This window comes from Propithecus coquereli, unplaced genomic scaffold (genome assembly GCF_000956105.1).
Source record: "Propithecus coquereli isolate 6110/MARCELLA unplaced genomic scaffold, Pcoq_1.0 Scaffold116, whole genome shotgun sequence".
NCBI lineage: Eukaryota > Metazoa > Chordata > Mammalia > Primates > Indriidae > Propithecus > Propithecus coquereli.
The window spans coordinates 4466704-4487917 of record NW_012135636.1 but is presented as its reverse complement, the minus strand read 5'-3'; the positions used below and the strand labels follow the sequence as shown (position 1 = coordinate 4487917).

At 37.8% G+C, this 21214-nt stretch overlaps 2 protein-coding genes across 2 annotated transcripts in view; both read right to left on the bottom strand.

Annotated features, from left to right (window-relative positions):
* CTAGE5 (CTAGE family, member 5) overlaps positions 1–11721 on the bottom strand; it is a 94272-nt gene extending 82551 nt beyond the window's left edge. The window contains exons 1-3 of the mRNA XM_012658019.1: positions 11315–11721; positions 3492–3639; positions 2464–2519 (exon numbers count right to left, since the gene is read on the bottom strand). Coding sequence (XP_012513473.1) covers positions 2464–2519; positions 3492–3639; positions 11315–11377 — 267 coding nt within the window. The 5' untranslated portion in view covers positions 11378–11721. The remainder of the gene's footprint in view (positions 1–2463; positions 2520–3491; positions 3640–11314) is intronic.
* Positions 11722–17196: 5475 nt separating this feature from the next.
* Positions 17197–21214, bottom strand: part of MIA2 (melanoma inhibitory activity 2) — a 16647-nt gene continuing 12629 nt past the window's right edge. The window contains exons 5-6 of the mRNA XM_012658262.1: positions 17417–17635; positions 17197–17315 (exon numbers count right to left, since the gene is read on the bottom strand). Coding sequence (XP_012513716.1) covers positions 17197–17315; positions 17417–17635 — 338 coding nt within the window. The remainder of the gene's footprint in view (positions 17316–17416; positions 17636–21214) is intronic.

Sequence of the window (21214 nt, the reverse complement as noted above, 5' to 3'; positions counted from 1 at the left end):
AGGCATGGTGGCTCGTGCCTGTAGTCCCAGCTACCTGGGAGGCTGAGGCAGGAGGGTCGCTTGAGCCTAGGAGTTTGAGGTTGCTGTGAGCTAGGCCGATGCCACGGCACTCTAGCCCGGGCAACAGAATGAGACTCTGTCTCGAAAAAAAAAAAAAAAAGAAATGAGGACTTAAATCATCTACAGAGTATGTATAGAGATAAAATTAAAAAAATTAAAACACAAAGTATAATAGAATGGGTAGAGATGAAGAATAAATCAGTGAACTAAAACAACAGAAAACCACAAAGAAATTGAAAAATAAAAGTTAAGAGATAAGGGAAGTCAAAAGTAGAAGGGCCTACATCTGAAAACTGATAGTCCTAAATAGAAAAAAATAATTAAATGCAGAAGAAATTTCCTAGAATAGATGGAGCCAGGCACAGTGACACACGCCTATAGTCTCAGCTACTCAGGAGGCTGAAGCAGGAAAGTCACTTGAGCCCAGGAGTTCAAGGCTGTAGCACGCTATGATTCAGCCCATGAATAGCCACCACACTCCAGCCAGCATGCGCAACACAGCAAGACCTTGTCTCAAAAACAAAAACAAAAAAAAAAAAAGAGGGAGAGAGAATGAAAGATCTCTTATTAAAAGATTCCAAGAGAATTCTAAAGGAGAAATGGGGGTTGGGGTGTAGTTTATACCTAGACATATTATATCGAAATAAGAATATCTAATTAAAACATTCTTAAAGGCTTCCACAGAGAACTGGTCGCTTATAAATGAGTAAGAATCACACTGATGTTAGACTTTACAATAAATAACACTGGATATGAAAAGACAAGGGAGTAAGGTTTTCAAAGTCTTAAAAAGACAGAACTTGGGACTTCGAATGCTTATATCTGAACAAATTACCACTCTAGTAAGGACTTAAATATCCTCAAGAATTCAAAATAAAATCTCAGAAGGTTTGTCAATTAAGGGTGATCAAACAACTTGTTAATATTTGTTGAAGCTGGCAATAATCAATGGAATAGAATACAGTGCAGAAAAGGCCCACATGTATGTGGAACTCTAACATGTGGCATGGCAGATCGGGGGCAAGAGGTGGAGGAAAAAATTAAGAACAAAGAAAAAAGAAATACAACCTTAATAATCCAGAACTAAAAGTCTAGATCTGTGGTCCCAATCCCCGGGGCCACGGACCGGTACCGGTCTGTGACCTATTAGCGACTGGGCTGCAGAGCTAGGGCCTGCAGCCCCCAGCTCCCCCAGCCTCCCACGTCCCCCCACTGTCCATGGAAAAATTGTCTTCCAGGAAACTTAGGAATGCCTCCCCAAGAGCACAGCAGGAAGTGAGCAGCAGATGAGCAAAGCTTTACCGATCCCCATTGCTCACATCACCTCCTGAGCTCTGCCTCCTTCCCCTCTCCCTACCCCCCACTCCATCTGTGGAAGAACTATCTTCCATGAAACCTGTCCCTGGTGAAAAAAAAGTTAGAGACAGCTGATCTAGATGATATCAACATGACGGGAGTTGGGAAGTGAAAGAGGAGAACAAGGGATGTGAGAATGTGCTAAGGTTTTTGTCTTCCTAACAGAAAGATACACTTGCCAATGTGAAAAAAATTTAAAAGAAACCTATTAATAAAGTAAGCTGGAAGAAACTAGTCCAAATACATCGATAATCAATAATCATAATATATGTAGACAGACTGTACTCATTAATGAAAAATGAGATTGCCAGATTAAATATTTTTTAAAAATTCGTCTAAGACACACATTAAATAGAGGACCATGAAAAGGCTGAAAAGTATAAAGATGAAAAAAGACATCAACTATCACTCAAAAAAAAGTTGGCATGGCTATATTAGCATCAGAGACCTTAAGGTAAAAGTGCCACTAGAGTGATAGAGGGTCTCTAAATATTGATAAGGTTCAATTCACCACGGAGATAAAGCAATCCTAAACAAGTATGCACCTAACAAAATATCCTCAAAATATGGAAAGCAAGAATTGATACAAAAACAGAAAGTGATAAATACACCATGACAGTAGAGTGCAGCCCACTTTTCTTCATTCTTGACAGATGAAGGAAACAAACAAAAGAATAAGAATATATAATACAAGAACGATACAATTAGTCAATCAGCAAGCTTGATCTAATGGATGGCTATAAAATGATATACATATATCCACTAACAACAATAATGAATGGAATAAAGTGTAGAAAAGGCCAACATGCATGTGAAACTCTACTACATAGCATGGCAGATGAGGAGAAAGAAAGGACTATTCAATAAACAGAGCAGGGGGAAAAATAGTTACTCATTGGGAAAAATATTACTGAATCACTACCCCACACAAAACAAAAAATTAATTCAAGATGGATCAAGGACTTCAGTGTTAAAAGGAAAATTTTTAAATTAAGAATTTATGGCTATCAGTAAAAATTCCAAAGAAAATGAAAAGATATTTTTTACTAGGATATTTGCAATGCACATAACAAGGATATCCATGTAGAGCAGGATAATAAAGACTATAAGATACAATTTTATACCCATTCAAATGACAAAAATTAAGAACTTCAACAAGAAGTATTGGAGAGCACATGGATCAAATGGATCTCTTATACACAGCTAATAGGAGTGCAAATTGGTACAGACAATTTGGAAAAGAATTTGGCATTACCTTTTAAAAGTTGAACCTCCACATACCCTGTAACCTCGTAATCTCACACCTACATATATTCCCAAGAGAAACTCTTACAAAATATACCACAGGAAACATGTATAAGAATGTACACAATAGCACTGTTTGAAATAGAAAAAGCCTGGAAACAATTCAAATGCCCAATGCCATAAAATGTATAAATACACTGTAGTATATTCTTATAATGTAATATTCTAAAGCAGTCAAAATAGAAGAAATTATAGTCTCATTCAAAAATATGAATTTGAACAATATAGAATGGAGTAAAAAATGTTCCAAAGGATGACAGATGACATGATTCCAGGTAAAATAATATACTATACTACTGAAAGATAAACGTAGATATGACCCCCAAAAAAAAATTTTTTAAGGCATGGGAATAATCAACACAGGATCCGGGACCAGGGTTACCTTTAGTACAGGGAGGCAGGGGGATGAAATGAGGGAGGATCTACCTAAATGTAAGTGACAGTGACAGTCGGTGTTTTTGTTTCTAAGTTGGGCGATACACTCGCAGATGTTTAGTATATTGTTAAAAACAAACACAGACCAAAAGAAAAGAAAATGAAGAAAAAATAAAGGAAGAGTTTTAGTGTCAGTATAGAATATGTCTACAAAGAAATTCTTTAAAATTTTTATATTTTAAAAAAATTCCTCTGAATCCATACTTAATTTCTAGTAGTCACACAGGAACCTGAATAACTCACATAACTACAACCTAACTTGTTTCTTTAAAATAACAACTATGTTTCTCATATACTTGTTCCACCCAAAGACAGAATGAACATTCTCTTATTACAGAGTTGGTTACTTACCGATTGAAAACTTCTCCACACAACAAAAAGAACAGCAAAAAACCCAACGACAGCTGCACATATCACCAATTCCCATGGAAAACCAAAAGGATTAGGACCTGGTTTCATATCTTCAGGCAATGCTGCCACAACCTTCAAGGCAAAGAAAAGCAAGTCCTTCAAAATGCACTTTAGATAAAAAGTGTTAATTAGAGTATATTTTGGCGGCAACACTCAACCACTATCACCAACTGAAGAAGAATAGCAGTATGCTGACATGCAATAATTTTCAAACTGGAGTTCTACACAGGTGCCTCAGAGCTTACCAGGGTGACAATGAGAAGAGAACGCCAGTGAAAGAAGCTGAATGACCAGGGGTTGAGGTGTTCTTACCCTGATTTGAACCAGTGTAGGTTTTATCTATAGAGTATATTGGGTCCCCAATATAAAGTTTCCCTACAGAAAAAAAATCAATCTGCAGCTTTAAAATAAAGTTTGAAAACCACTGACAGAGCTTTGGATTTGGAATTTGAATCCCTTCACTCTACCTCTGGGGGGGCCCTTCTCTTAGCTGGAACAGGATTAATGCTATTTGAACGTGCAGGACAGGTACTCAACAAAAGGTAACTATTTATATTATTTCTCCTTCAAAGACCCCTGATCCTATAACCATGGCCTTTCCACATTACTTCTCTCCACAGCAGGTCTTCAGCACAACACAGCTTAAGGCTTTTGCAGTTGCTTTTATATTTCTCTGGGTCAGCTCATTACTCATCCTCACCCAATGGGGTTATTCTGCTCTTTGTTGCCAGGCCCCAGATATTACTCAATCACAAAGAAAGAAGAAAGGCAAGGGAAAAAAGAAAAATATCCTTTTAAAAACAGCCTGAAGTATGATCAGGTTTGATTCTTTCCAGGCTCCAGCCCAAAACCTCTATAGCAAATCTTCCTTTGTAGGCCCTTTCTACCTAGAAAAAAACAGCCTTAATAGTTATTCTCCTCTCCAAAATCTTTTCTATAACTTTAATCCATATATGTACTCCTTCTAAGCTGCTATCTATAGTTTATTAACCTGTATCAAATACACCTGATTTTGTATCTGCTAAAAAAATATCCCTTGACCCTGACCTCTGCCTCTGCCTCTCCCTACATTACCCCAACTACCAGGTCATAGAAATGTAACATCATACAGTCAACAGATGATAAAAGTGTTTATTTTTGCCACTGGGAAAAAGAGGCAATGAATAAACAATACTGGGGAGAAAAGTTTTCTTCATAGTTTAAATATTCTCTAAGCATCTTACTTTCAGCTAACTTACTCAACACATAAGACACACACTACCTCAAAAATCTAATAATCAATGTGATTTTCTTATGACACTACAACACTTTAAACTAGAACAATTCTAAAAGCATCTCTCAAATCAAGCATGCAATTATCTTTAATATAATGATATTTCTTAGACTCGATAGTATTTTAACAACTCTTTTATTCTAAAAGGATATGGTAAATTCCAGCCTAAAGCTTTGAGCTGGTTGGATCTGGTAGACTGGTAGACCGCAAAAGCAAAGAATCTAAGTCTAAAGGATTCATCTCAAACCCCTTGTTCTGTCTAAATTATTCTGGCTTTTTCATGGGGACTTTTCACCCTTAAGTTTTAACTACAATGTAATATCCTATTTCACAAAAGCAAAGAAGGAATAACCAAATTTATCAAACTTCAACAAATATAATGCAATACAGAATTACATGTGATCTGGCAAACTGGTCCTAAATTTTAGGAGTGATAGGTAATCCTCCAGGAGCAACCCTCCATAAAATACGGCAGTGATTAATCATTAGAACACTTAAAATCTATTCCATTCCCAAAACATAAGTACCACAGGATTTTGAGAACAAGTAGCTTTAAAAAAATTAACTAATCAAAAGAAATTGTTTGAAATAAAAACAGATAAATTAAAAAGCTAGGCACAGTGGTGTATGCCTATAGTCCCAGCTACATGAGAGGCTGAGGTGGGAGGATCAGTTGAGGCCAGGAGTTGGAGGCTGCTGTAGGCTATGATAGTGCCTGTGAATAGCCACTGCACTCTAGCCTGGACAACACAGTGAGACCCTGTCTCTAAAAAATTAGTTAGCTAATTAATTAATTAAAAATCAACTAACTGAGTTGACAAAATATACTAAGATTATGTTAAAATTATTTTTCATCTAAACTCAACATGATATATATTAGCAAACAAAACATAAGAGACTGTCAATGTACAGGTCCTGAGAATAGATGACTATAAAGCAAAGTTCTGGCCGGGCATGGTGGCTCACGCCTGTAATCCCAGCACTCTGGGAGGCCGAGGCAGGAGGACTGTTTGAGCTCAAGAGTTCAAGACTAGCCTGAGCAAGAGCGAGACCCCGTCTCTACTATAAATAGAAAGAAATTAGCCAAATAACTAAAAATAGAAAAAAAATAGCCGGGCACGGTGGCGCATGCCTGTAGTCCCAGCTACCTAGGAGGCTCAGGCAGGAGGATCACTTGAGCTCAGGAGTCTGAGGTTGCCATGAGCTAGGCTGATGCCACGGCACTCTAGCCCAGGCAAGAGAGTGAGACTCTGTCTCAAAAAAAAAAAACAATAAAGCAAAGTTCCACAAAGGTACACCTTGTCAAGACATAAAATTAACACCAGTCATTCTCAAACTCTTCCCAAAAATAGAACAGGAGGGAACACTTCCTAACTCATTCTATGAACACTTCCTAACTCATTCTATGAAGCCAGTATTTACCCTGGAAGCCACATAAATACATTACAAGAAAAGAAAACCACACATCAATATATCTTATGACTATAGATGCAAAAATCCTCAACAAAATATTTGTAGCATAACAAGGATTATATACCATGACCAAGTGGGATTTACCCCAGGAATGCAAGATTGGTTTAACATACAAAACTAAATCAGTGTTATACAGCATATTAAGAAGGAAAAAAAAACACAAGATTATCTTAATAGGTACAGAAAAACAACTGACAAAATCTAACACCCTTCCATGATCTAAACACTCAACGAACTGGGGTTGAAAGGAATTTCCTCAACCTGACAAGGCAAAACCCACAGCTAACATCATATTTAATGGAGAAAGAAGGAAAGGTTTCCCTCTAAGATCAATAGCAAGATGTCCACTACTATCCACACTTATTCAACATTGTACTGAAGGTTCTAGCCAGGGCAATTAGGCAAGAAAAAGAAATAAAAGGCATCTAGACTGGAAAGGTAACATAGCCGTGTTATTAACATATATATAGAAAATCCTAAAGAATCCACAAAAAAACTATCAAGCTAATAAACAAGTTCAGCAAAATTGCAGGATACAAAATCAATATAAAAAAATCAGTTGCATTTCTATACAACAGCAATGAGCAATCTGAAAATGAAATTAAGAAAACACTTCTATTTATAATAGCATCAAAAAATAAGATATTAGGAATAAATTTAACAAAAGAAATATACACTGAAAACTACAAAACACTGTAGAAACAAATTAAAGAAGATCTAAATAAATGTAAAGATACCCTGTGTTCATGGACTGGAAGATTTAATGTTGTCAAGGTGGCAATACTCCCCAAATTCATCTACAGACTCAATGCAATTCTTATCAAAATTCCAACTGCCTTTTTTGCAAAACTGGACAGGCTGATTCCTAAAATTCATTCATAAATTCCTAAAATGCATATGGAAATGCAAGGGACCCCTAATAGCCAAAAAAATATTGACAAACAAAAACAATTTTGGAGGATTCATACTTCCCTATTTCAAAACGTTCTACAAAGCTATAATAATCAAGACAATGTGGCTGGGTGTGGTGGCGTGGTGGTTCTGGCCTGTAATCCTAGCACTCTGGGAGGCCAAAGCAGACAATCACCTGAGGTCAGGAGTTCAAGACTAGCCTGAGCAAGAGTGAGACTATGTCTCTACTAAAAATAAAAAAAAAATTAGCCAGGCAACTAAAAATAGAAAAAATTAGCTGGCAGTGGTGATGCGCACCTATAGTCCCAGCTACTCCGGAGGCTGAGGCAGGAGGATCACCTGAGCCCAGGAATTTGAGGTTGCTGTGAGCTAGGTAGACGTCACAGCACTCTAGCCCAGGCAACAGAGTGAGACTCTGTCTCAAAAAAAAGAAAAAAAATATAAGACAACGTGGTAATGGCATACGGATAGAAATAAAGACCAACAGAATAGAAATGAGAATCCAGAAATAAACCCTTAAATTCATGGTCAATTATTTTCAACAGCAGTACCAAGACAAATCAATGGGAAAGAATAGTTCTTTCGGCCGTGCGCAGTGGCTCACACCTGTAATCCTAACACTTTGGGAGGCAAAAGCAGGAGGGTCGCTTGAGCTCAGGAGTTGGAGACCAGCCTGAGCAAGAGTGAGACCCCATCTCTACTAAATGAGAATAGAAAATAGAAAAAATGAGTGGGGCGTGGTGGCACGTGCCTGTAATCCCAGCTACTTGGGAGGCTGAGGAAGGAGGATGGATTGAGTCCAGGAGTTTGAGGTTGCTGTTTAGACACCACAGCACTCTAGCTTCAGCAACAGAGCGAGATTTCGTCTCAAAAAAAAAAAAGAAGAAAAAGAAAAAGAACAATCCTTTCAACAAGTCATACCAGGATAAATATCCACATGCCAAGGAATATTACACCACAAACAAAAGTGAATTAGTTCAAAATGGACCAAAGATCTTAATGTAAGAGCTAACACTAATATTAGAAGGAAGCATAGGTGAAAATCTATAACTTTGTTATAAACCATGATTTCATAGATACACTAAAAGTACAAGCAATCACAGAAAAATAGATAAACTGGATTAATCAAAATTGAAAATTTTTGTGCTTCAAAGCACACCATGAAAAAAGTGAAAAGACAGTGCACAGAACGAGAGAAAATACTTGCAAATCATATATTGGATAAGGGTCTAGTATTCTGAATATGTTTAAAGAACTCTTGTGACTCAAAAACAAAAAACGACCCATTTTTTTAATGAGCAAAAGGAAAGGAACAGACATTTCTCCAAAGATATATGAATAGCCAATAAGCAAAAAATCACAAGTGTTGTAAGGGATGTGAAAAATTAGAACCCTCTTAAACTGATGGGGGGATGTAAAATTGTGTGGCCTGTGTGGAAACTAATTTGGCAGTTCCTCAAAAAGTTAAACATATAGTAAATATGACCCAGCAATTTCCACTCCTAGGTATATATCCAAGAGAACTGAAAACATATACTCATATAAAAACTTATACACATAGCAGTATTATTCATAATAGCCAAAAAGTCTCAACAACCCAAATGTCCATCAACTATAGCATAAATGTGGTATATCCACACAATAGAATATTTTTCAGCCATAAAAAGAAATGAATCACTGTTACATACTACAACATGGATGAACCTTAAAAACATGCTAAGCAAAAGAAGCCATACACAAAAGCCACATATGGTATTACCATTTATATTAAGTTTCCAGAATAGACATATTCATAAAGACAGAAAATAGATAAAGAAGAAAATTAGGGCCGCTAGTAAGTACAAGGTTTTTTGGGGGGGAATGCTAATAGGTACGAGGTTTTTTGTGAGGTGATAAAACTGTTCTGGAATTATGCTGATAGTTGTACAACATAACAAACATACAAGAATACTATTGAATTGGACACGATAAAAGGGTAACTTAGATTGGCTTGGTGGCTAACCAATCCTGGCACTCTGGAGGCTGATGTGGGAGGATTGCTTGAGCTCAGAAGTTCAAAACCAGTCTAACCAAGAGTGAGATCCCATCTCTACTACAGAAAAAAAAAAAAAAAGAAAAGAAAAGAAAAATTATCGGGGCGTCATGGCACACACCTGCAGCTACTCTGGAGGCTGAGGTAGGAGGATCGCTTGAGCCTAGGAGTTTGAGGTTGCAGGGAGCTACAATGACGCCACTGCACTCTACCCTGGGCGACAGAGCGAGACTCTGTCTCCAAAAAAAAAAAAAGGTTAATTTTATGTTATGTGACTATATCTCAATAAAAAATAATTTTTAAAATGAAAATTAAAATTCATAAGTATAACAATATTGTGCCATCTTAGTCCCCAGCCCAGTATGGTAAGAGTACTGGCATTTAGCAAAAAAATTGTCCAGGTGAAAATGTTCACCAGACTACAGAAAATTCTGCCCTTCTCCATGTCTTTCTCCATTGGCAGTTCTATACATAGTAAGTTTTGATTATTATTGTTTTCAGTGAAGAAAAAGATATACATGCAATCTGAAATTCTCTCTCATCCCACAATATGCTTCTCTTCCTATAACCCCTACTTCAGCGAATGACTAAGTTGCCATAACCAGAAACCCCTCTCCCTCTCCCTCTCTCTTTCTCCCCACTTCATAGCCAATCAATAAAGTCATACCCATTTTAGCTCTTAGCTCCTAAATATTTCCCCATTCAATACCCTCTTCTCTATCCTTACTGCTCTGTTACCTCTCCCTTAAGTCCTGTTTCGAGTTTTGTTTCCCTGACATCTAACCTACATGCTACTATCAGGAAGATCTTTCTAAAGCAAAAGTCTAACCACTGAAAAGCCTTCAACAGCTCTCTAGCACCTACAGCACTTGGAACCTACTTATGTCTCCAGCAAGCATCACTGCACATCACCCCCTGAGCCCACTTCACACACTAAGTAACACAGCTCCTACTACCGTGCACATACCATGCTGTTTCATGCCTCCTCTGCTTAAGCTATTTGCTCAGCGTGGAAAGATTTTCCTAATCATTCAAGAAAATATAATCTCTCCTACCCCTCAATTTCCTTAGTACTTTGTGTATATGCTTCAATAAGCACTTCATCAGTTTCTACTTCGTACTATTTTTTGTCTTCTCTCCCTTAACAGACAGCATGATGCTACCAGCCAAAACTATGTCTTAACCCATTTAGAATCTCCATAAAGCTGTCCCTTTCATACACACACACATGCACTAGACAAACTATGGTTGAATAAATGAATGAATGGCATGGCAACAGTACTTTTTAATGCACATAACGAGAAAGCAATCATAACTGTCTCAAATTTTAAATGGTCTTTTCCAAGATTCAATGCACATGTTAAAAACACAGCAACATAAATTCCCCTAAACATGTCAACAAAGACACTTATAAACACTTAATGAGAAAAATCCCCACAACCTTATTATAAACTGGACCGGAAAAAAGCAAATTTGAATACTGGGAGCTTAATATCTCTAGATTTTACATAAATAAGACTCAGACAGAAGCGAAGAACAATCTCACTTATGGTAGAGCATCTCCAAGGGGCATTTTTTATCGAAAGAAAATGCAGAATCAGAATCCCAACTCCCCGCCCAAGCTTAAGTGTCCTTCCAAGACAAGGAGAAGTTTCATCACTAAATAGAACTCATTTCAAAGGACCGGTCTTCAAGTTTCTCACAGTAGGAGAAACCACGTGTCACTGACACCTGCTCAAAATAAATAACATAACGGAAAGACTAATTCGTTTTAGGAATGAGGAAACATTTTACCATACCTTTGCAAAGTCCAGCTAAGCGAATGCTTTCTTCACCTTCCTGATCTCCAGGTTTTCTTCCACCACACAAAAACCACTGAAGCACCTATGAACCTGGCTACTGCCTTGAACACAGGCCAGACCCCAGCATTAGGTGAGGACTGGCTTCAGGACCTCCGACCACTGCGGCTCAGACCCCCGAAGCTAGTCTGCTGCTTCCTCCCCCGTGCGGCTCCCGCGACCCCTGCGCCACGTAACCCTGATCGCGCCCGGACTCACCCTGCGTAGCTCTTCCAGGACCAGCCCCAAGTACTGCTGAGGAGCAGCCCTGGGCCCTTCCATGGCGACAAGCCTGCTTTAGCTGTCACAGCCACGGCCACGGCCTGACCGTGCCACAACAAGCGGCAAAGAACACGCAGCGTTTGGTCCGGAACCCGAATCCGCACCCGGCGAACGGAGCAGACCACATCGGAGCCGGCTGCAGGGGGAGGTAGGGGCACGGGCGCCGACGTGCTTCACATACCCACGCTACTGACCCCGGCCCCTTTGTGACGCTTTACATCCTGAGGCAGCGGAGGTCCGAGCCAGTACCGCACGAGCCTGCGGAGCACCCTCCCCTCGCCGGCCCACCCCTCAGTTTGGTTTCGGCCAGGCCGCCGCTGGGAGGCGGGGAGATCGCGAGGCGGGGAGGCGCGGGCCGCTGTAAACTTCTCCGCCTAATTCGCGCGAGGTTCGTAGACGTGTCCCGGTTGTTCGCTCTTAAAGGGGCCGAGGCTCTACCTTGCGAAGCCGCCCAACCCTGACAGTCGAGAGGCTTGGAGCTGGAGAATGGCATTCCGCCTCATCCTCTACGCTGTGGTGTGGGCCGCACAGACCCGAAGACCAGGGCTATGGCCCAAGTCCCACCCGACTCGGGTGGCCGCGGCGCGGGCGAGGCTTATCCCGGAGGCCCCTCGGCGCAGCCCCGCGGCGTGAGTGCGGCGCACCCCGGAGGCCCGGGGCCGGCGTCAGGCCCAAACCTAGCTACCCCCAAGGGCTCTCCTCTCACAGCCCGCTGGAGCCCTTCGTCTGCACCCCACAGAAGCCCCGACGGCGTCGTACCCGGGAAACCCACCGGCCCCGGGGAGCTGGCCGCCTGCATTCGTTTCAGAAATACGGCCTGTGGGGCACGCGCCAGTGCGTGCTGCCAACCGTGTCAGGACTTTGGACAAGAAGGCAGGCGTCTCGCGTCTCGGGTCAGCCGTGGTCTAGTCAAAGTTTAACCTCCCCCACACAAGAGGACGTCGATCCGGCCGCCTCAGTCGAACGGAGGGTTCCAGGGGTCTGCTCACCTGAGTTACCTGAGCACTTACTAGGCAGCGCTGTCTTAAACTCCATGAACTGCTAGTTACCTAAATACTAAATCAGACCTGAGTGGACCTTGGCCCAGCGTGTGCTGTTTTCCTCTGAGAAAAGGAGCTAAAAGTAGAGACTCGCCCTCTAAATTTAGGACCCTATTTTTAGGGACGTTGAATAAAGTGCCAAGGGCTGGATTTGTTCGTGGGAGACTGTGTTAGCTGACCTAGGTGTAAAGGATAACCCATCTCTTTATATATGTCTTCCTTACCAGCATAATCATTCTCATCAAATTCTGCCTTCTAACTCAAGTCTTAAATGAAGCAGCTCAAAAAGGAGCAGGTACTTCTTCCTAAACAAATCACCCAAGAGAACTTAATAGATGAACAAAATCTTAAATCCTTAGAGTTTCCTAATGTAAGCTCTTGTAGCAACGGAACTATTGCACCATAAAAAAATCAACAACTGGCCCAAGTTCACAGCAAGTGATTTTTCAGGACTAAAATGCGGCCTAGTTTTGCAGAACTCAAATTGCTATCTCTTTCTTTTTGCCACATCAGCTTAAGGAGTTTCAGGAACTGCCGGTATCAGGGAGTACCCGAAATCGCTTAATAATTCTCCATTTTTCAGGTACAAGGTGTTACACAACCTTCTTATATACAGTGCGTATTGAAACTAGATTCGAATAGTTTATTAAAGTCAAAACTGTTTTGACTTTAATTTTGAAGCATAATCAAAATTTTATCTTTAGAATTTCAAAGACTCTTAGAACAATGTATGCCTCGATTAGAACATTGTATTACTTGATAAAAAGTCTTCAATATGACTGAACGTTTTCAGGGGACTCCAGAATCATTTTCAGTTGTCAGGACTTATAAAAAAAAATCTCTTTGCCCTCTTTCCATCAGTCTGTGCCCCTTTCCAATTTTGAAGAATTACCATTCAAAATATTAAAAACATAGATTAGGGACAACAGAATCAATGATATAAAAAAAGAAAAATCTAAGTTTCCCCCATTGCAAAAACACAATAATGCTTAACAAACTCAGTACAAAAGTCCAAACTTAATTTCTTTTCTATATACTTAATAGTCATATAGAAACTTACCTCTTCCTCCATATCTTTCAGTTCCATTTCTTAAACAGCTCATATTAAGATAATATTAATTTCATATTAAAATATCCTAACATGTAAATAAAGTTCTACTAACCACCTCATATCCCAAGAAGGATTTCAGGTTCTAATACATCCTGCACTCTTCTGTTTCCACACCACTGTGATCCTGTTTTGATCCTCGTGTGGTAAAGGGGTGCTATAAGTGGAGTTGTGACTACCAACCCATAATCCAATTTCATGGACCTCACTCCTTATTAAATGTATCCACACACATACATATATATATATATGTATATATGTTTTCTTAAATATGATACATATCACTACTCTCTTAAAATCTACAATTGGAAAAAAAATCCCGAATTTGATAACTGATAAAAAACGGAATGTTTTATACTCTATTAATATAGAGTACATGATTTCTGTCATGTAAAAAATATTCCAAGATTGTTCTCCGTAAGTAGACATGGGATTTTACAGTCTTATATAGGGCTGCTTTAAAGCAAATGGGGAAAATACAATGTTAGTGTTTGTGGCAGCTACTAGAAAATATCCAAGAACACTGGACATATGCTAACCACAACAGTTGGTCCACAACCTAGAAACCGATTTCCCCTTATTAAGGGGCCCCATCGCAAAGCTGGAAGTACTAGTTACTCCCATTTAATTAAATAGGCAGTGTCACAGGCTTTAAGATCTAGTCCTTTGGAAGAAAATCAAACAATTGTTGAGCCACATCTTCATTCCCTGTATTAGTGGTGTAAGACTTGTTCTCAGAACATATTGAATCAGGAGCTACCTGTTGAACAAGAGCTGGGTAATTTCCATTGTTAATTCCACAAATAAATGAAGCATTCTACTTGAGAATATATAAATATTAGAAGTCAAAAAGTCTCCTCAATTGTAAAATAGATAAAAAGTAGCTTGATTCCTATTACTTGAACAATACAAAGAAAGTACATTCTGTACAAAATCTACCTGAAATTACTAGTAAGTTGAAACAATTTCCTGAAACATTTAAGTAAAAGAAAAGAAAACTCTTTCACCTAAACATGCCTGGAAAATTGCTCAAATTTTCTATTTACTGCATCTATCCAAATGTGTATTATGGCTGCTTAATAGATGCACCCAGATTGTTAAAATTCTAGATTTGACGGGAACTCTTAAGAGAAAAAAATCAAGAATCCCATTTACAACAGCTACCGAAAAAATAAAATATGTAGGAGTAAATTTAATCAAGGAGGTAAAATATGTCTACAAGGAAAACAAACACTTATGAAAGAAATTGTAGATGATGCAAACAAATGGAAAAACATCCCATGCTTATGGGTTGGAAAAATTAATATTATTAAAATGAACATACTACCCAAAGCAATCCAAAGAGTCAATGTAATCCTTTCAAAATACCATTTTTCCACAGAATTAGAAAAAAATCCTAAAATTCATATAGAACCAAAAAGGAGCCTGAATAGCCAAAGCAATGTTAACCAAAAAGAACAAAACTGGAGGCATCACATTACCTGACTTCCAATTATATTACAAGGATATAATAACCAAAACTGCATGGTACTGGTATAAAAATAGACACATAGATCAATAGAACAGAATAGAAAACTCAGAAATAAAACCATCTACCTACAATCAACTGGTCTTTGACAAAGGAGACAAGAACATATACTGGGGAAAAATACCCTTTTCAATAAATGGTGCTAGGAAAATTGGATAGCCATATGCAGAAGAATGAAACTGGACCCCTAACTCTCACCATACATAAAAATCAACTCAAGATGGATTAAAGACTTAAATGTAGACCTGAAACTATAAAAATGCTAGAAAAAAACATAAAGAAAACTCTTCTGGACATTGGTCTAGGCAAAGAACATATGACTAACACCTCAAAAACACAGACAAAAAAAAAAGTAGACAAATGGGACTTAATTAAACTAAAAAGCTTCTGCACAGCAAAAGAAATAGTCAACAGAGTGAACAGACCCTGTAGGTTGGGAGAAAATATTTGCAAATTATCCATCCAGCAGGGTACTAATATCCAGAATATACAAGGAACTCAAACAGCTCAACAACAATAAATAATCCCATTAAAAATGGGCAAAGGACATGAATAGATACTTTTCAAAAGAAGATGTTCAAATGGCCAACAGGTATATGAAGACAAAAAATATTGGGACTGCAAACTAGTGCAACCTCTGTGGAAAATAATATGGAGATTCCTCAAAGAACTAAAAGTAGATCTACCATTTGATCCAGTAATCCCACTAGTGGGCATTTACCCAAAGAAAAAAAAGTCCTTTTATCAAAAAGACACTTGCTACTTGAATGTTTATTGCAGCACAATTCGCGATCTCAAAGTAATAAATCAACCCAAGTGCCCATCAATTCATGGGTGGATTAATAAAATGTGATATATGTACACCATGGAGCACTACTCAGCCATAAAAAAATGAATTAATTAATACCTTTTGAAACAATCTGGATGGAACTGGAAGCTATCCTCTTAAGTGAAGTATTGCAAGAATGGAAAAACAAACACCACATATACTCACTATTAAATTGGAACTAACCGATCAGCACTCATGTGCACAGATGGAAGCAAAACTCAATGGAAATCATACAAGTGAGAGGGGGGAGAAGGGGATGGGTGAAACCATAGCTAACGGGCACAATGTGCACTATCTGGGTGATGGGCACACTTATAACTTTGATTCAAGCAGTACAAAAGCAATCCATGTAACCAAAACATTTGTACCCTCATAATATTCTGAAATTTTTTAAAAAAATGCTTCCTAAATCATTTCAATGGTAGCAGTAGATGAGAAAAGGAACTAATATTTGTAAAAGGCCTCCTATGTGCCAAGTGCCATAGCTGGTTCCTTTTGCAATACCTCACTTAATAAGATTTATAAGAAATGGCTGGGCGTGGTGACTCAAGCCTGTAATCCTAGCACTTTGAGAGTCCAAGGCAGGAGGATTGCTTGAGGTCAGCAGTTCAAGACCAGTCTGAGCAAGAACGAAACCCCATGTCTACTAAAAACAGAAAAAATTAGCCAGGCATCATGGCACACCGTGGCACACGCCCGTAGTCCCTACTGCTTAGGAGGCTGAGACAGGAGGATCACTTGAGCCCAGGAGTTGGAGGTTGCAGTAAGCTATGATGACAACACTGCACTCTAGCCAGGGTGAGAAAGTGAGACTCTGTCTCAAAAAATGTATCTATATATTTACAAGAAATGAAAAAGTGAATAGAATTTGAAATTTTAGTTACAACTTGGTTAAATTTCGAGATATTAGTTGCTTTTGTATTCTCACGTTACACTTTTTTGAGGTCACAGCTTCATTCAAATAATAATAATTTGTTTAAGACTCATTTTTAGTTCATATTATTTCTGAATTACCTTATTTAGTATAATTTTCCTTAATTTTAAAAATGGGGGGACCATTGCTCGAGATCAACAAAGGTTAAGGAAAGATTTTAAAAATTCCTTAAGAACATCCATGCAACAAAACATTAATGTAAAGAGAAGTCTTGATGGGGGAGGGGAAAAAAAGAAAGAGAAGTCTTACATGTAAGATTTCATGGAAAGAGAAACATGATATAAATTTTATATAGAGAGGAGTCGCTCAAACATATTTTGCAGCCAAAATATGTTTGGCCGTCATATATTTAGTAAAATAGGTAAAATTAGTGCAAAAGATTAAAAAGGCCAACTCACCCTTTCTGTAAGAACTACAATTGGTGAAAATGCAGAATTCAGGAAATCGTAAACATCAATTTGAAATAAATATTTCATAATCTGAAACTCGGAAGCATCTTCTGTTGATTTATAAATAAAAATATGTTAACATATTTTATAGGTTCTGAATCTAATTTCTTCCTTCATTGACGCATTAAAGAACAAATAACCTGTTTCTTACCTTTTTGAGGAATGTAATTTCGAGTAGATGATGGATTATCAGGCGAAACCATCTGACTGTTTAGCAGGGTATTTTCCAAAGATCTATCTATTTCCACCTGAGCAGGACCTTCAGTGTCTACTGATGGTTTTGATTTTTCATAATTATTTTTAGAAGATGGAGTTTTGAAATGTACCTCTTCATGAATTCTTACAGGTGACTCTATTTTAGAGACCATATCTGCAAATAAATAAAGAGAAATGCAATTTTTTAAAAAATACTTGCTTTATTGTGGGCTTCCTTTTTGTTTTCTAGGCAGGTCATTCTTTGAACCTTTGTGGTCATTGTGACACTTCATTAGAGAAAGAACGCATTAAAACATAAATTGTAGCCTGTATTAGTTCCTATCATTGGTGTAATAAATTACCACAAATTTAGCAGCTTAAACAATGCAAACGTATCCTCTTAAAGGTCTGGATATCAGAAATCCTAAAACCAAGGTATTGGCAGGGCTACATTCATTCTGGAGGCTCTAGGGGAGAATCTATTTCCTTGCCTTTGCTACTTTGTGGAGGCCTCCTGCATTCCTTGCTTCATGGCCCCATCCTCCATTTTCAAAGCCAGCAGTGCAGCATCTCTAATCTCTCAAACTCTTTCTCTCTCTCTCTCTTACTCTGATCCTCCTACCTTCCCCTTAAAAAGAACTTTGTAATTATATTGGGTCCACAAGAATAATGTAAAATAACATACTTACATGTTCTGGGGGTTAAGACACAGACATCTTTGAGAGGGCTTTATTCAGCCTACCACACAGTCTTTACTCTTTGTCCAAGGAAGAATTAAAAAAAAAAACTATATACAATTCAATTCTCTATATTGCCTTTTTGTCCTAAAAATTATTAAAAATAAAAAACTAACGTAACTGTCAACAACTCTGTTGCACTATGTAAGCTTATAAGAATAAGACAATAAATAGATCCCCTTAAGATTTCATTCTCGTTAGATACATTTATTATCCAAGAAGGTATAATATCTAAAGAAGTATCAGTGTTGTCCTGAAAAGCAATATTAAATAGTATTAAGTGAATTATTCAATGTCTAATTTTGCTCTTTAAAGATATGATTCTTTTTCAGCTTTTTCTTTTGGAGACAGAGTCTCACTCTTTTGCCCAGGCTAGAGTGCCGTGGCATCAGCCAAACTCCTGGGCTCAAGCGATCCTTCTGCCTCAGCCTCCCAAGTAGCTGGGACCACAGGCATGCGCCACCATGCCCGGCTAATTTTTTCTGTATATTTTTAGTTTTCCAGATAATTTCTTTCTATTTTTAGTAGAGACGGGGGCTCGCTGTTGTTCAGGCTGGTCTCGAACTCCTGACCTCGAGTGATCCTCCCGCCTCGGCCTCCCAGAGTGCTAGGATTATAGGCATGAGCCACCGCACCCGGCCTAAATATATGATTCTTAACACAGCACTTTAACACTGTCACTTATTTAGCATTGTTTAAATGATGAAAGTCCCAACTGAGCAAGCACATACAGAAATTTGATAATACCACCTGTGGAGTTAATATTTAAAAGAACAATCAAATCAGGAGTCTGAATACAATGGGATTGTTATAAATAGAGGACTCAAATAGTGATCTACAATAATGTTTAATGCTATTAGGGAAAAAAATCTTATTCAATAATTATACTCAAATTTATATGTTGCTATATTGATTTTTCTAAAATATTGTTTTAAACTGCATTTGAAATAAATACATAATAAGAAAAATGAATATTCCCCATAGTAGTTTCCTATTTAATTATAGTTTTAGGTATTATTTTCACATGACTTAAACCTAAGCTTTAAGATTTACATTATGTTAATCAGAGACAAGCCAAACAAAAAAAAAAGAAAGAAAAAAGATTTACATTACATACAAATATGCCTTTCTTTGAAATTGTTTATTAGCAGAATTTTAAGTCAAATAAAATATTTTTAACATTTAACTGTACTTCAGAAACTCATTCATTATATAAGCACAACCGATAGTTATTAATATTGTAATACAAATAACTGTTCCCTAATTTATCTCTTTCATAAATTCCTAATCAGCATATTAATTTTTCTGTAAATGTAGTTATCTCAAGTCCCAGCCTTTCACAAACATTAATTCAAGATCAGCGATTCATCTTTTTTATGCATTCTTTCTAATTAAGGCAAGTTTTCATTTGTCATTCCCTGAAAGAGTTGTTGAAATTATCTGAAAAGATTGACTGTTTTAGCCATTTCTCTAATATCCAGAAAATAGGTCCTGTGGCTTTATATAAATCCCTCTTTTATGATTCCTTTTTTAAAACAAATTTATGCATGATTCCAGGTCACTTTTCATTTCATTAATGAAAAGGTCTCTAACAGTCTAGGTCTCTAATGTTTTTAGTAAGGTAATGTTTTGGGATGGCCCACTTTATTTATATATGACATGTCTTCTTTTCTGAAACTTAAAATAATTTCTGAACATTTTCATAAAAGTCTCTCAAAACTAGACATAATTGCATGAATGCCTTATTGTCATTTAGCTATTTACCAAGTTTAGAAATTCTCCCAGTATCGCTATATAAATTTTTTTTTTTAAAGACAGGATCTCACTATGTCGCTATCTTGCCCAGGCTGGTGGGCAGTGGCTATTCACGGGTGTGATCATAGCACACTACAACCTCAAACTCATGGGCTAAAGAAATCCTCCCGCCTCAGCCTCCCAAGTAGGTGGGACTATGGCATGCACCACTGTGCCCAGCTAAATAAAATTTACTAAAATGATTTTCAGGATGTCTACAAGTTTCTATAATTATGCTCTAAAATATTTTTATGTATCAATCTTTTGAATCTTCTGTATTTCTGGACCTGATATTGTTTCATTTTGTTTTGTTGTAGTCTCTCATTTTCTTTGCAATTACTGTGATCTGCTTTGTCACAAATATTCCTTTAGGATCTAACAAGTTTAGAAGAAGAATATTTTTCTTTTAATTAGCCCTGGACAGTCTAGGTCTCTGATGTTTTTAGTTATAAAAAGCATTATACCTGCACCTTTCTTATTTGGAAAAGGGTTAGAATCTGAATATCTACATGCCGTTTGAGGATGTTGTTCCAGTAGAGAGCTCACATTTTGGGGAATATTAAAGTATTACATATATTTCTGGAAGTTTAGGAAAATTGGCTGGTTCTAATGGAAATGTATTTCCTCCTGAGTTGCAACCTTGTTGGCTTCTTCCTATGAAGGTTTTCTGTCATTCTAGGATTTAATTACTTCTGTATTATTGGTCAATATTTGCTGAGTTTCGAATCTGTTCATCATAGAGACATCAGGATAGAGACGTGGGAAAGTCATATTACATAATTCTTTATTTAAAATACAATCCACATGTTTTTTAATGATAGGAATTGCTAGATACTTGGACATCTAGAAGTATCCTCTTGTACTACTCTATTCTGTTGTCCTCTGTTGAACTCCCAGAATTGAGAGCCTTAACGGAGAAAGTTGAAAACTTTTTACCTTAATTTTGCTTGAGTTTCCTTATTACTTTGTACAGTTAAAGAAAACTCACATTATCATTGCTCTCCCTAGGAAAAACAAAACAAACTACAGATCTAGGCCGGGTGCGGTGGCTCACGCCTGTAATCCTAGCATTCTGGGAGGCCGAGGCGGGCAGATTGTTTGAGCTCAGGAGTTCGAAACCAGCCTGAGCAAGAGCGAGACCCCGTCTCTACTAAACATAGAAAGAAATTAATCGGACAACTAAAAATATATAGAAAAAACTAGCCAGGCATGGTGGCGCATGC